The sequence below is a fragment of the Achroia grisella genome, unplaced genomic scaffold (genome assembly GCF_030625045.1).
Source record: "Achroia grisella isolate CSIRO2021 unplaced genomic scaffold, CSIRO_AGI_Agris_v1 utg540, whole genome shotgun sequence".
NCBI classification, from domain to species: Eukaryota; Metazoa; Arthropoda; class Insecta; order Lepidoptera; family Pyralidae; genus Achroia; species Achroia grisella.
The window spans coordinates 3,801,275-3,819,613 of record NW_026712925.1 but is presented as its reverse complement, the minus strand read 5'-3'; the positions used below and the strand labels follow the sequence as shown (position 1 = coordinate 3,819,613).

The 18,339-nt window shown below is 32.5% G+C and overlaps 1 protein-coding gene across 1 annotated transcript in view; it reads right to left on the bottom strand.

Moving 5' to 3' along the window:
* LOC131847576 (uncharacterized) overlaps positions 1-18,339 on the bottom strand; it is a 360,246-nt gene that overhangs the window by 155,671 nt on the left and 186,236 nt on the right. The window contains 1 exon segment of the mRNA XM_059197169.1: positions 14,499-14,850. Within this exon segment, the coding sequence (XP_059053152.1) occupies positions 14,499-14,850 (352 nt within the window).

Sequence of the window (18,339 nt, the reverse complement as noted above, 5' to 3'; positions counted from 1 at the left end):
ATTAACTTCCCGAGTAAACTGGCAGGTTGTCTGTAAGAGATTAATTATAGACAAATAGCAAAAAGACAGTCTTTTGTTATGTATTTTTAAACATACTGTTCGTTTTTTACTTGTTATAAATTAATAATATTCTAAATACAAACAACTCAAAGGTGACTGACATAGTGATCTATCAACGCACAGTCCAAACCACTGGTCGAATCGGGCTGAAATTGGCATGCAGGTAGATGTTATGACGTAGGCATCCGCTAAGAAAGGATTTTGATTAATTGTACCCCCAAGGGGATAAAATAGGGGATGAAAGTTTGTATGAAACTTTGTCACCTTTAAACCGATTGGTCTGAGGCTTTGCATGCATAAAGCTACTATGACGTAGGCATCCCCTAAGAAAGGATTTTGATAAATTCCACCCCTAAGGGGCTAAATTATCACGAGCGAAGCCTCGGGCAAAAGCTAGTAATAAATAATCATGGACTATGACACCACGTCATCTAAACTCACGGTAAAGCTTGTGTCATAGATACCTACTAGACAACTGATAAAAATGCATAGATATTTTTTTGTAAATACATGCATAAATATATGCATAGAAAACTCCCAATTCGGTACAAACAATCGTACTCATGAATACAAATGTTTGCACCGTGCGAGGAATCGAATCCGCAGCCATCGGAAGTAAAGCTGTGTTCAAAACAGCTAGACCACCGAGGCAGTTATATTTTAATAAAGAGTTATTATTGTTATTGTTGCTATATTGTTAATTTACTTATTTATATTTACTTTGTAAATGTTATTGACGTGTTTTTGATATTTTTTATAGACATATTTATCAGACATAGATATCTTTGATATTGAGACGAAACAATTTACATCACAAAGAGAGTCGTAAACTTTAATTGAAAAAAAGCGAATAGCCGTCTGTTTGGCAAGAAACAGCCTGAATATGTTTACTTTTGTACTTATGTAATGGTGTAAGTTAGAAGTTGTCGCATATAAATATCTAAATAGACATATTAGATGAGTATTGTATATAATTATTTAAATCATCATCATCAGCCCACTGCAGTCCACTGCTGGACATAGGCCTCTCCCAAGGCACGCCACTGGGCACGATCTTCAGCCCTTCTCTTCCATTTTTTACCCGCAACTCTACGCATGTCGTCGCTCCACCTAGCTGCGGGGCGTCCTACACTACGTTTGCCAATTCGTGGTCTCCACTCTAGAACACGCCTACTCCAGCGAGCATCGGTTCTACGAGAGATATGACCAGCCCACTGCCACTTCAACTTGCAAATTATTTAAATACCTATATAATATTTTAAAAGATTTTAATATTATATATACCACGTATATATGTAATAAATGATTTTATTTATTATTAATTTTTTGGATACTTGCCAATATTAGTAATGTGACAATATGTATTAAAGTGAAAATGTATAATAATAATTTATTTTTGTTTAGGTTGATTAATACTTAATAGTTCAAAGAAAAAACTGATCAGCACATCTCTGTCAATGAAGTAATCACAATCACAACAAAACAAATGCATATAAATCTCAAGTAATCATTCTTTATAATTGGACCAAAGGGTCAAAATTCTATAGATTGTAACAAGAGTTTTTATTAATGCAAACAGAAAATCATACCTCTGATATGAGAACAGATTCTAGTTTTTATGCCGGTTGTGAGTTATGGTTAATCGCTTGAGGCTTCAACTTGCAACCGCGGACGGCGTTGGCAACTCTGACAACGGTCAACCCAACCCCTGTCGCCGCCATACGAGTCCAGAAAAATGAAACGGATTACAGTGGAAATCAAGATCATTTGTTTTTTAAACGGTATCGAATCATAATACTTACTAAAGTATGTACTGTATACATACATATATAAACTATCTAAACCCGGTCGGGTCTGTCAAATAGTTTTTTCCATAACAGAGAATTCAAATTTCTTTTGTATGAAAATATTGACGATATGAATATCGTAATGTATACATAACTATGTAAACATCCCGTCTAAATAAATTACAAGATAATTTGGTTGTTATTGCGGAATAATACAATGTTTTTGCGCATAAAAAAAAATCGGTTGAGACAATATTAACGGATGAGAGTCAACTGACAAAATTGATATTAAAATATTGATCTTATATATTAAATAACAATAGTAAAATGTAAGGTGAGGTAAAACGATTTAGTAAATAATATTTAGCTTTGGCTTAATTATTTGCAAGTATCTAGGGTAATTGTGTCCCAAAACTTCTAAAAATGCGAAATAATAAAAGTGAACAATGCTATCAGAATGAATTAAGTTATAGTTATAATATCTGAACACATACGACGCACTCAAGTTCGTCTAAAGGTTACTTAACAAACTCCACAATGTAAATTTAAAAAAATGTCCTACTCAGAGTTTGCTAATGCATGTATGTATACTATCTATATAAGTAAACTGGTCATCTGCATGTAGAATGAACCAGCCATCGTGTTTACAATGAAGGGATTCCAATCAGGCTTACCATGTAACTTATGTCGAGACATTAGAGTAAGCATGAATAAATTACAATTCTCTTCTTAACCCTTTTTCCTGACTACGTTACCACCTAATCTAGAAAAACTATAACATAACTGGAATAACAAGAAAATGTTATTTTTAGTTAATGAAGTTTATTAAGCGTGATATATGTATGTACATACACGCGCTTATTCATGCATATGAATGTTTGTTTTCGTCTGGGTATAGGTACAGACAATATTTATTTAAGTATTTTTGTCAGTTATTTAGTGTCATAGTATGTTAGATATAAACGCACAACCCGTGCGATCGCGGGCTACTCGTATAATGCCTAATTTGTCTGATACACTGATCATATGCCTTCATTTTGTAGCCCACTACTCTCTACTTACTATAAACAATAAATACTTACAATAAACGAAAATGTAGACTATATACTCTATCTAATAGTGTGTTGGATTAGAAATCCTTATAAAGTAATAAATAAAAATAGAGAATAGACTGTATTTATTGAATTCTTTTCAATAAATATAATAAATTATTATTATTATTACAGTATTATTATAATAATTAATGGAATAGGATCCACACTCCGAACATCCCAAAGTAAGCAATGTAACACAAAACTTACTCACCTTTGCACAGGAACGTCCCGATGTTTAGTACTGTTTAGTTTACGCGTTGTAGAGTATATATTTTAATAAAAACAATTATATTGTATTAATTAAAACAATAATTTGTTTGTTTTATATAGCTAAAAATACGGAGCGTCCTTTTTCTTCCAGTTCTTATTTTCAATTGTTTTTATTATTCTATATTCGAAATTTAAGTGGCCGTATGTTTTTATTTGTGGCCAGTATTATCAAATGCCCTTTGTTTCAGTAAACAAGCCAGTGATACAACCTGTTTAGACTAAGGAGGTTTGGAATACGGAACAATATGTATATGTATGTATAAATATTTAAATTTAGAACGTCTAATTCATTACAAATCTTAACTGAAATTTCGGTATTACAGTCCTAGATTTTTTTTGAAAAGATTCTGTATTTATAGTATTTTAAGAATAGATAACAATCATATTCTTGAAAACTTTAATGGAAATTACTTATCTAACAAGGTTTAGGGATAAATTAATTGAAAGTGGAATGGGCAACCATCTTTCTGTTCTAATAATCTCTACTTATCTTGAATCTTTGTTGGTTCAATTATGTAAGCACTTAGCATTATTGATACTTGCACTGTTAATATAACGTATTAAACTAGCCTAATACAAATACTATTGTAATTCGCTTTGTAACCACATTGTGAACTACAATAGTGCATTATGTAGCATCAGTATGATATCTCCATTATTAACACCAAATTATTATAATCTGTGTCACTCTTTGGTAAATAAATATTATCCTTCCTATTTCTAACCGACTTAAAAAGGCGGTGGTTCTCAACCGATTCTTTTTTCATATGTGTTACCTAATAACTTTTTCTAGATAAATGGATTTTTTTATGAAATTTGAATGGCAAATAAGCCTAACCGATCTCCCTACGACTTTTACATCCCATATTATTGTGTGCAAAACATCATTTCAACAAATTAATATTTATTAAATAACAAGTGATGAATTGAATACGAGTATTCACGGCTACTATCGACTCTACCATATTCTATTAAAAATCCTTTTCATATTCCTATTCTGCTCTACATTTCGATTATTACAATAATCTATTTACTTGAAAACAAAGCCAACGTAGAACTAGAAAGCGTACCAACGACAATATTTACCTTCTAAGTTCCAAAGTCGTAAAAATCGAAGAAAATAAAACATCAGATGCAGGCGAAAATAAAAGCAAAACAGGTGAAAAGGCGTAAGCGTTGTATGTTTGAGGGTATAAAATGCAGTAAACAAGAACAGAATCTGGCCAATTCAGCACAAAGAAACATTACAGTTCGGTTTGTGACAATTTCTGTAATGTTTTAAAGTGTATTCTTTAATGTATGTACAAATCTAAATTTTAGAAGTAAAGAATTAAGGTACATATTTAAGTTCCGCATACATTTTATTTAAACAATACATATTATTTTTATTTTAAAGTACTAATAAATAATCACCTAACAAAGAAGGAGGTTCTCTATACCAATGTATATTTATGCGTTTTCATTACAAATGAAAACGCATAAAAATGAATATCTAAAAAAAATATATAACATACTTTAGAATTTATTTTAGATGGCTATCAAAGCAATCTACCTGTAGATAAAACACATTCTATTCAGGTAAAATATGAAATATTGTGTTCCTCGTAGGAATCATTACGTGATATGTAGGTGATAAAATAAATCAGCATAAAATACAAGTCAGTATCTCAATTATTATGGATGAGTCTTAAATTTCGTCAAGTGCCAGCAATTACCAGCATCAACAGATTTTGTCTACTTACAAAATAATTAACTTTAAAAGCATCGCTTCCGTTGGAAGCTGTTAGGCTAAAATCTTCCAAAACAAACCTTATAATCCCCATTTAAGGCATAGTTAACGAATGAGCACATCAAATATTCAGTGAGGGTCGGCAGTCGTGTTTGCCTTTGTACGGACTCAGTTATTAAATATTGCCACTTTTAACTTTCCTTATTTTTCCAAACTGTGCAACCAATTGGGCTGTACAGTTACATATTAGACTAAAACGGAACGTAGATATTAAAGCGTAATATTGCGTAGAATCTACAGTATAAGAAATGAGATGAGATGGAAGCAAAACACTAGTAAAGTACCTTGACGCTACTGCTACTTGTGAGTTGGTTATTATTAACAATTTCCATAAGTCATAACACGCTGTAGAATCATGTTGGAGTTCCAGGTTACTCAGTGTATACAGATGCTGTCACCCAGAAGTAGCCATATAAAATAGATATATAAAATAGATAATAATTCAACCAAGTCAAATACTGTTGTATTATAATATACATTATATACCTAGGTATATTCCTATAATATTACTTAGAAATATGTATACATATATTTCTAAGTCCTATTGAGCACACAGAGGTTTTTACACATTGTTTTTTTTTTAATTTTCGGGTTTATTTTTGTGAAAGAAGCTTTTGACCTTCTCTTGCTATAGTATCATGTCTAGGAAAAAGTATTATTTTGGACTGATAAGTTACTGTTACTTCTGATAACATTTTGAGAAATGATCCCCACAATTTTAATCTTATTTTGTCCATATCTTACAGTAATATTATTTCAAGGCAATATAAATACTGTTACTACTATATACAATAATATTTCATTATAATATAATTTCAAAGTCTAAATTACACTTGAAAGATGTCCTCTGTAAAATAATTTTGGTCACAAAATTCTCAAGTACTATAAAATTACAGTCCATTTCGAGGGTATTATACCATTAAGCTGTTTGTGAATTAGAAATATACGTTACATTACTACGAATACATAAATAAAATAGGTAGGTATTGTATTCTCTCTGAGAGCACATGAGAGCGTCGTGGTGAAGTAGTTTACTCCCAAATTACACGAAAAGGTCGTGAGTTCTATAACAAATCTGTCCGATATTGTAACAAATATATATATTATAATATATTTGCTTACTGACTCTGCATTGATGGAAACGCTGGTAACAAACCCAACTAATTCAAGAGAGTACTGTGAGTTGGTGGGTTGGTCTCTTGCTATATAATATGTATATGACTATATATATATGCCTGTTAAATGCCAGTCCAATTTGAGATAGGTATTTTGTTTCACAAGGCTGTATGCAAACTTAATAGAAAATGTAAATTTACATGTCAAACGGAGAATATCTCCAAACAAACAGGAGAAAGAAATAAAATAAATATCTATTTATCCGTGATTTTCAACATTCTGATAATGTTGCTTTGCAAATAATAATTGTCAGTTTAAATTATATACATGTATAAAAAGATTGTTACACTATCTTTCTACCTACATACAGTTAATTTTATGTCTAAACTTTTGTCAGGAATCGACAAAATTATCTATATCTTTTTATAGTCGAGGTCAACTTTCTAAAAAATGATCTGCCTGCGTACTTTATTTTATTCGTCAATCAGCTTGATTTATAAGCTATTCGGTTTTAGGGGTTGAACCAATAAGGCTTTGATATTATATGATGTGAGGCGTGACAGCTTAGTTCTCTGGAATGGGAACGCGTGATTGTTATTTTTTGGTTATTGATGCAATATTCCATATTGCCCCCGCCTACGCTGGCGGGGCACCAGTGGTGAATGACAAGATGAGCATGAGGTATGGTTAGCCCATCATGACAAATTCACCAGGAATTTCATAATGGTTTCCAGGAGAAGCGTGGTTCGCGTGGAGGTCAACCTGACATGGTACATTGCTACCAATAGGGTCATCAATCCACATTACTAACAATCCACTTTCCCCCGCTTGAGTGGTATTGCGGGTGTCATATGGCATTAGTCGTGCTGATAACGAATATACGAAAGGATCTGGGCCTGTCAATTGATTCAACACTTAATTGGCATTTCCATGTGGCTGAGGTTTGTCGCAGGGTTACAGGCATTCTGCGTGCTCTTTATCGATTTAAATTCTTTCTCCCTTCTTCCACTAAATTACTTCTTGTACGGTCTCTAATACTTCCGCATATCGACTATGCTGACGTATGTCTCACCAATCTTACCCAGGAACAGTTGAATAAGTTAAATCGCTTACTCAATAACTGCATCCGGTTCATCTTTGGATTGCGTAAGTATGACCACGTGTCTAAATTTCGCTCACAATTAAACTGGTTAAATATTCGTAGCCGCAGAAACTGGCGTATCTTATGTACACTTTTCACTATCATTAATGACCCATCCTCTCCTTCATATCTTAAAAACAGGTTCCAGTTCATCTCCGACACGAAGATTACGGGAATGGGTATTCCCTTAATCTTCGTTCGACCCAATCCCTTCTTCTCACAACTCCTTCACATCACTCAGGTTTTTTATCTAATTCCTTTACTGTCACCGCTATTGGTCTTTGGAACAGAGTGCCTGTGGACCTGCGTAAAACACAATGTAAGGTAACGTTCAAAAGGAAACTTTACAATTATATGTTGAAGCAACAAGATGAGTGTTGACTGCATTCCGTTGTCGTATAAAATATATAGTAGTAATTTCTTGTATATATATTTATATATTTATTTATTATTATTATTATTATTATATATATTTTTGTGTTTTTGTATATATATATATATAGGTATGTAAGCTTAATACTATCGATATATATACCTAAGTTAGGTAAATACAAATAGTATGCCTTTTCCCAATACTGCCCTTCAACCGCTTTCTGTTTCTACCTAATGGTTAGCTGGTAGAGAATGCCATATGGCATTAAGCTCGCCAATTGTACATTATTTTAAATAGTGCAATAAAGGATAAATAATAATAATAATAATACGAGTAAGTGACGGTTACTCCTTAATATCCATGTTTTGTCAGGTTATTTGCGGTTAAAACTACTTAAAAAATATATATACATTATAAATAGTTTAAACATTAATCTAGTCATTGGTAAAAACCGAATCAAACTCTTATTTCCAATAAATCTATGTTTATAATTGAAATCTTTCTGCAAACTATATTTCCAGAAACTTTGTTCTTTCACATTCCTCGGACTTCAAAGTTGTTGGAGACCTCCTTAGGGTCGATTTAATAGTTATTACGTGTTACGCAGACCAACGTAAACTCAACCACACCGAATCCATTTAAATTTAAATATTTCTTTGTAACGTTATATTTCCTGTCATTGTATATACATTTTATAGACAGCTGTTATAACATATTATTATATATACATACACAACATTATGTGACTGCAGTAGCAGAGGATTTATAACTACAAACCTGTATCGATATTTTTAATATTATGATAAAATTCGTTCAAAATTAGTATCGAAATATTTTGAGTGGTTTAGTAATACATCTGTCTCTACACGATAACTGTGACTTTGTTTTATACTATAAGAGACTATGAAAGCCTCACTCAATCACCACAGGGCGTCATATTAGCATGAGTAGTACTATATTAGAGTTTTAAATATAACCTACGGAATCCTCGATATGTAAATATAAACAAATTTCAGATACTATGTTATTGTAGTTGATGTACAAAATAAATGAAGTCGTAAAAGAAAATCATCATCTGGAGCGCTATAAAAGTTGTACGAGGTTCGAGGCAATGCCTCATATGATGCAATAAAATGCAGTACGTGTCAGAATATTGAACTGGATCATAACGATAGATAGAACAGGAATTTTCTAGTACACTGTATTCAAAGCTGTGATTTACATTAAATAAACTTTATAAATGCATACAAACATGCCTATACTAGAATTTAAAAACAGATATTTTAAAGAAAAAATATTACTTGTAAATATTCATTTAGGACTCTATTTTTGTGAATGTAAGATAAAATAACGAATGAAATCTCTCTCTGACTGGGATAACAGTTGTGAAGGTATGTAAGATTTGTAAATCAAAGTAAAAAAATGGTAACCAAAATTTATGCAACGTATATAATATAAATATAAATATATATATATATATGCGACTTATATAGTTTGATATATATCTCACGCATATATACATATACATAGAAGAGAGATTACATTGTACTTACGTAGACCACTCGATATAAATTTACTTAAGTTATTTTTATGATCTTGTCACGTTTACTATTTTTAAATCTAATATTTTACTTCATCTTTTGCTTTAATTATTTCCACTTCATACCGATTACAGTAATTTCATTAAATAGACATATATAATAATATCACAGGACAATACACACAGCGCCATTTAGTCGCAACCTAAGCCGAACTTGTGTCATGGATACTAGATAACTGATATAAATACTAACTTTTTTTGAAAATAATCCATAATAGACAAGACTCTTAAATACAAAAGCTTGCATCGTATGAAGAATCGAATCCGTGACTATCGGAAGTAAGGCGGTGCCTACCACTAGACTACCGAGGCCGTCTATATATGGAGTTATGCAATATTGGTGCCAAATGAATATAAGTTCTAAAAATACCGTGTCACATTAAATTTCGCTAACAATTAAAACAAATATGACATATAGAATTTAGTTATCTTGAAATCATCTCAGAAAAGAAATCGCAATTCTTGTCACGTCCAATGAAGGACCAAGAGCAGTATTCGAGGTAAAAACCGCCTCGGAAAGATGCTAATAGAATGCATAATTTCATATTCGAACTTTCAATAGATGTAAAGGTACAATCTTGATATGTGATTTAAAGTGAAATGTATTCTAGAAAATAATATAAGTACAAGATATTTCCGCGACTTCGCATGCTTTTACTTTGAAATACATAGATTTCTGTTAAATATATCTATTTTGATGTCAAATATTAGTAATATTATAATCCATAATAAAGACCTTGTACTAAAGGTGTACTGTATACCAATCATTCTTACTAATATTATAAATGCGAAAGTTACTCTATGTGTCTATCTGTCACGCTGACCGATTTAAATTAAATTTAATGTATAAATCAGTGATTCCCAAAGTGGTCTATATCGACCCCCAGGGGTCTATGACAAACTGCAAGGGGTCTACGACAGCGGTCATTTTGTTGTTTTTAACACTAAACTTTACTACAGTGAGAAATTTACAAAAAAATAAAACCAGTAATAATGGGGGGTCTAACCAAAACCGAAAAATAAGGCAAGGTGTCTACGACACAAAAAAATTGTAACCTCTGGTCTAGACCCTAAGAAAGAACATTTCTAATGCGAATAAAGGATTGTAAGGTGGTAAAAGGAGACATTAAAGTTGTATAGAGGTATCGTATTTTATAAAGCCTATTTTTTGGCTGTTGATTGAATATAAATAAGTATGACTATCAAAATTTGTGACAAAAAAAACCTTAAGGGGGTAAAATTAAATAGGGGATGACAGTTTGTATGAAAATTCGTGCAGTGACAATAATTCTAATAATTGTTCTATATTATTCTCGGGTTCTAATACAGAGCTTTTATGTATATATTTATTACATGTATATATTGTAGATATTGCTCAAGAATGGCGAAGTAGGAACGATTAATCGATACTCTATCTATAATATTAAAATTCGGATAAATAGTGGCATTAGGTATCGTACTTATACCTACATAGTGGTTTAGCTTTGAACCGCAATTTTGGCAATCAAAACCTCTACAGCGAACAAGAATCCGTTGTACACCCATCCAACCGTGAATCGGCCATTCAAAAACGTTGGTGCAAATCGGTGATTTTTGGCTAACATCAAACATTCGGGGTTTTTGAATTTAATCTGACCTGATTTTGTATATTCCTTTACCAGTAGTGCACGTCATTTCATACGTATTTACTTTTGTACATAACCAAGTATTAACAACAATAAATAAAGCATCTATACGGTATCGTTTATTTATTTTTATTTATTTAATTAACACAATATAAACTTACAGCTAATTGCAAATACGTTTATATTTTAAAACTAATTATACGATGATAAAATATTCTTATTTTATTAATTATGGAAGGCAAGGCTTCTGTATAAACGTCAGCATCTTGGACCTTACCTAAAAATAAATTTAATAATTGCAATGCTCTCATAGTGGGAGAATTGCTAGCGTGGCTTGTGCCTCGGTGATCTAGTTTAGCATAACGCTTTACTATCCGATGGTCGCGGGTTCGATTCCTCGCACGGTACAAATATTCTGTATTTATGAGTATGATTGTTTGTATCGGTCTGGGTGTTTCCTATGTATAATATGTATTTATTTACAAAAAAAAATGCATCCATATATTTATATCAGTTGTCTAGTACCCATAACACAAGTTCTGCTTAGCTTGGGACTCGATGGCGTTGTGTGAATTATCCTGAGGTATTATTATTATTATTTGATAAAAGAATTAATTATAAGATAGGTGGCGTATTATATAACTTTACTACATTTATTATTATCTCTTTTGGGCGAACTATCTTTAGTCTATATGTTTACCTACAACATTTTCTGTTAAAAAAATCATCGTTTTTATTATACATGAATCGTCAGCAGTATTTATATGAAAGACATAAATATTTAAATAACTTTTCGCCTAATCAAGATTTTGTGATATATTATGTAATATAAAAATAAAGATTACACTAGCTATTCCCGACGATTTGCACGTATGCTTTTGTTATATCGGAACTTTTTTTAAATCCTTCCTTTTATTAACGTTATAAAAAACCTATGTTCTCCACAATTCAATATAATCATTATTTAAACTTTATTATATAATAGAAATATAACGGGAATATAATAGGTTTACGCAATATAAAATCTATTAAGAATTTAATATAAATCACCATTCTTTTGTTATTTCTGTTAGCAGTGCTATAGTCACACTAAAAACATTTCAGCCAAGATTATTTCCGTTATATCCACCTACGTTATTGTTCCCGCAACGAGAAATGGCCATTTTGCGGCCACCAGCCAATGCCGCGTACAGTTCTCAATTATTTCTGTAATAGGTTTACTTTGCTGTCGGTGCCTTGTAATATCAACTGGAAGTCCAATAAATGGTACAGCATATAACGTAATTTTCTATTCGGACAAAGACAAGGGGTGAATATATTTAGAATACGAAGAAAGTTTGCATTTGTGGATACTATTATATTTTACAACGCCTTGCATGTTGTCAAAAAATTATCAGCCATTTATTTTATATAATTGGAATAGCAAACAAGCTGATGACTCGACGGTAAGCGTCATCTATATACAGGAACGATATTATGAACATTACTTTATCATGTAAACAGCGATATCACTAATGCGTTGCTATTTCAGAGCACTAAGATGTCTCGCCTCTAATGCAGTAATTTTACTGCTCTGCACCCTTCAATCTTATAAGGCAAGCTGTTTGGCGGCTAAAATGGGTGTGACTGATTAAAATTATTCCTACAGATTTAACAAAATATTGTTAAATCTGTTCTGTTTGTCTGTTTTATTCTGTTCTATTATAGGTTTGAAAACTTATGTCAAATAAAAATACTATAATCTATACAATATTTTTTTTAATAGATGAAATATATTCCAGTAAAATACTTTCTAGTAAACAATTATTGTAAAGCTATAGCTACTGCCAAAGGTAATAAGGAACATTTTGAAATATGCGGGCATGTATATAGATTCCTTTAACTTACGAGGTTCATTCTCTATTTTACAATTTCGACATGAAAGGAACTATTATAAAAATCAAGGACGCTTTTTTTACATATAATATTGCTGTTTTTGTATCAAATTAAATGGACCGTAATATGTTCACCTGCCTTTGTATGTTTCAGTTAGGTATGTAACAGATTCCGTATACGTTTTAATAGCAATATTGTGAAAAAAGCGATACTTAATAAAATTATGCATTTTAATTAAAAATGTTAAAAGAGGGTGAAATCTGCTTCTGACATGGTATTATAATGCATTTATTCTGTAAAATAATCTTGAACAGTATTATAAATGCTTCGAGGTACATTGTTGATTCAATGGGTTAACAAATAATTATGCAATTTCGCATACAGTTATCATTTGGAATGGCAAAAAATATTAATATGCTGCTGTTAGTCGCTACCACCCGGAAAAAGAACTGGGTATATAAATAAAGAAATGGATACAACACTTGTATATTTGATTCTATCAGAAATGTTCTCGATATAGATAAATAATATGTAGACACAAAATCAACTATTCTAAAATTGATGGACTTCTATTTTCCTCTTGTTCTTTAACGAAATTGTGAAAAAATGGGTAGATGAATTTCAACAAAGACTAAATTATAACTGATTTTTTGATTCTACCACTCATTCGGAATGCAGATTCATCACAAGAGGAATGAATGAATGAATGAATGACTGAGTTAGTATTATATATATCTTAAAACAAAGTACATATAGAAATTGCATAGCACACCTATAAAAAAAAACTTGACTAACATGAACCTCGTTCTTTTTAAGTCGGTTAAAAATAGAGTTAATAATGTGTACTCGATTAAATAGAACCTCCGACCGCATTCTCTTTGCCCAAGTTAAAAGTCAACATTTCAGTGAGAGCACGGGTACACTTGACGACAAACTCGTTATGTTGAATAATTACAGGAATGCTGTACATTATTAACCCCTTTCCCACAGGCTGCTTCGCTCGTGAAATTAACGTAGGTACTTCTTTTTGTCAAAATAAAAACTTTTAATGATATGTTTCTCTTTCGGAGTCAAAAATAACGCAGTGGCTATGTAATTCGTTTTGATAAATCCATACTAACATTATAAATGCAAAAGAATTTCCATATCTGTGTATTTAAATCTAATCTATCTATCTGTGTATTTTAATTAAAGACTTGCTGATGTAGCTATTTTATATACATATGTGTATTTATGTGTATTACAGATTTGTTTCGACACATGTTGTACCCGCGAAATTATCATTCTAATTCATTAATCATTATATATACCTTAACATACCATAACATACCTTATCACATACATTGATGAAGAGATAGTATTGATGTAAAGGTATAAAAATATTAAGTATAGGAATAATTATTTGAAATATATTTTATTAATTTGAGATATTTTATAAGTCTTAATGGTCCTTCAATTTCCCTTTAAGAATCTTAAATATCAAAAATCGTTAGTATTCATGAAATTCTAAAATCTCAAGAATAAAAATTCTTATAATTTTCATACGTCACATGTGGTCACGTGAATGATTTATTTCCATTTTCCATGGGGAAATTGTTTAGTTTTCTATACACAAAATCTAGTTAGGTTGTGAATAAAATTCTTTATGTTATATTTGATGTACCTACCAATGATTTGTATTTCATTATTATTATAAAAATAAGTTCAATTTTTTTTATTAAACTTATAATATTTATTAGTTGGGTTCTTTCAAGAATCAAGTACTTACCTGAAGCCATTTGATCTTCGTTATGTTTTCTTCTGTTACTGTCAAAGCTCGTCGTTCCCCAAGCTTGTAGAATTCATCGTAATACATGTATTCCGTGAACGTTAAACCACTTGTTGTATACTGCTGCGTGAAATATACAGATATAGTACCATTCATAATATCGTGTTCTATAATCCATCGGCACTTTATCGGTACGGGGAATGGGTTGGGGAAATTCGGAGTCTGGATGACCCCAAAGGGGCCTTTTAAATGGCCCCCACAGGTTTGGGGCCCTTGGTGTTCCTCTTGGGAGTAGGCGCGGTCCGCTGCGATGGTGATAAGTGTGATGCTGAGGAGGTGTTGCATCGTTAACCTGAAACAAAAAAAAGGAAAAATTAAACCCAAACTTGTCCTATAACGTACGGTCTTATATTATTTTTCTTTATCCTTGTCTGAGTTAATTATATAAGCCTTAGTATCAATAATTCAGTGCCCTGATCTCGTCCTTCATACTGAAATAGCTTCAATACTTTAGTATTATTAATTAATTACTATCCCTTAAAAACCATAAATCATTTAATGCGAAATCTTTCAGTTGTAGCATCTTATAAACACACATAAAATAAGAACACATTATTAAATTGTTGAAAAAGATATAATCATTATAGACAAAATCAACTTTTGTCCAGAAAAAACACGGATCAGAAAATAATGAGGCTACTGTAACAGGGATTCGTGAGGTCTTCAAACGGTAAACGAATCAATTCTTAGAAAGGTTATTGAAACACATTTTAGGGATGAAACTTTGTCTTTTTATAATATTTAACGATGCAACAGGATGAGTATCTTAACTACTGTCATTAATTATTTCTATAATCATCTTTGGCATGACATCAATTATGGGAGGTGGTGGTGTATGGATGATATACAGTACTGCCGATTCATAAAAAATGTATCTATCCTACTATTACTAGGCTAGCTTTAATTTTACTTTCTCGTGAGTTAGTTGCTTTCATTTTAAAGACGAAAAGGAAGCGGATTTTATTATATTCTTACCATATCACTATTTTAGTAATAAAATGTAGTTCTGTATATAAGATAACACGAATATATAATACAAAGCCTTGCTTAGAAACCAAGGAGATAGTCTTTAAATTTTATTTTTTGAAATTTACATTTCCTTTACTAGATTTATAGGTCAGGACAACAAATGTGATTTGCATTTAAATGACATAGTTATTACAAAAGTCGTTGAAAGATCGAGTTTAAGGGAGAATATAAAATAAATGTTATATAATATTTTACACTAAAGACAACGAAAATAATAAATAATATAGATAAACTAAATAGAAATAACAGGTGATCAGAAATTAGTGCCCTATAAAAGGTATCTGCGTATACCTCTTATTTTTTACCAAGTACGTATAGAGATATACCAAGTAACGCTATAGCTCAAACAACGATATCACGGTTACTGGTGCGGCGGTGGCTATGATCTAGCCTTCTTCGATGGACTATATTGTTGTATAGGAAACTGGCTGGTCGTATATGAATGACTTACCCTACTTCAATGTGCTTGTTCTTCAGTGGGCCCACACGGTTACGGGAATCTCAGGAATTCACTCAGGTTGATTACAACTATTAAGACATGCGTGCGATATGAGTGCGACGTGCGCGCGCGGCGAAAGCTATGACATCACTGATTATTGAATTAGCCGGGAGGGGTGTCAATGCACATCAACAAACCAGGTACGCATCGCGTTTGGCGTAACCATGCCCCCCGCCTTGACATAATGTCAAAGTAAAATTAACAAAAGAAAAAAAAAAATAAAGGAACTACACAATTGAACCTTATTGCGAATGCGACAAATACAAAAAACAAGAAAGAAAAAATACAAAAAATATCAAATGCGGAATTTACTAAATAAGAAAAATGCAAAGGATTTTAACTTAACTTATTAACCTATTATAAATGCGTACTACTTATCTTATAGAATACATATTATTGCAAAGGCAATGGACATAATTTTACCACTGGCCTTTGAAAAATACCAGCCTTTGTTTTGACTGAGGCAACGCGAATAATGCCATCCTTACCCTTATAAACTCGTGTTATAAGACCAAGAGGCCAATGTAATGGAGTTAAATTCTCCTGCATAACAACTACTATCGTGCCTTCCTGGATAGGAAAGGCCGGCGTGTTCCATTTGCGTCTCAATTGCAACGTATGCAAATATTCCCGATGCCACCTCTTCCAAAACGATTGAACGAGTTGGTCTAAAAGCTCGTGTCGTTTCAAAAGATGAGGAATAGCGTCACTTACGTCATGTGCTGGGAAGTGTTTTAGCGGTATAGTGTTAAGAAAATGAGCAGGTGTCAATGCTTCCAGGTCCGACGGATCTGAACTTAAGACGGTCAATGGGCGAGAGTTTAATAGCGATTCTATTTGTGTAAGAACAGTCGTAAGTTCTTCAAAGGTTAAAATTTGTAGCCCAATGACTTTACTTAGATGGCTTTTGACACATTTTATATTACTTTCCCAGCATCCTCCAAAATGCGGTGCGTTAGGAGGGATAAGGGTCCATTTAATTCCATTGTTAGCTAATTCCCTATCCCAAACAGATCTACATTCTTGCGATAAAAACAAATAAAGTTCACGTAGGTAGGATCGTGCCCCTATAAAATTAGTACCATGATCCGTATACATGCATTGAATAGGACCGCGGCGAGCGAGAAAACGTTTTAACGCGGCGAGAAAACAAACTGTACTCAATTCACTTGCGAGCTCAATATGAACAGCCCGAGTGGTTAAGCACGTGAATAAGCAAACGTATGCTTTGCGAGTGGTTATACCACGACCGCGATAAGGGGTTACAAAAAACGGACCTGCGAAATCACAGCCACAATGGACAAAGGCTTTAGGAACTTCCTTCACCCTTAGTGCAGGCAGATCACCCATCGGTGGGAATGTAGGACGCGGTTTATTGCGGAAACAAATATTACAATTAGCTACGATCGTGCGAATCATACGTCGAGCTGCGAGAATCCAATATTTAGTACGTAGTATTGACATTAACAATTCTGGGCCTGTATGCAGGTTTTACGATGAAAGTGTGTTACAATTAATTGAACTATATGATCTCTGCCCGGAAGTAATATAGGGTGTTTATAATCGAAATCTTCATCAGAATGAGTCAGACGACCACCAACTCTTAAGAGATTGTCTGATAAAAATGGATTTAATTTAATTATTGATGCGGTACAAGGTTTTTTATTATTTAACTTGCTAATATCGTTTTTAAAATGAAACCCCTGCACAGCGCGAATAATTATACGTTCGGCGAAATCCAAATCGGAACTGGATATGACGCCGCGTGGAAGAATGTTAGCGAACTTATAAATATAACAAATTACACGAAGTAATTTCATCCATGACGAAAATTTGCGAGCGAGCGAATATAAATAAGGTTCCATAGAATCTTCAATGGTAACCAGTGCGATAGGGTTTTTATTTCCTTCATCGGAAGCTAACTGAGCTACAGTACGTAACGCTAAGTACGGGCTGCAACGTAAGCCAAATGCAACTTTATTAAATTCAAAGACTTGGAGCGGTTTATTAGGACTAAATCTATATACAATACGTTGAAAACAACGATCTTGCGGGCGAACTTTTATTCGTAAATACATTTGTCGCACATCAGCTGAGATGGCGACTGCGAACAATCTCATATTCAAGAGAATAATAAATAAATCCTGTTGTAAGGAAGGACCTGTATGTAGAATATCATTAAGCGAAAATCCAGTACTAGACTTCGCGCTTGCGTCTAGTACCGGCCTTATTTTCGTGGACACTTTGTCCTCA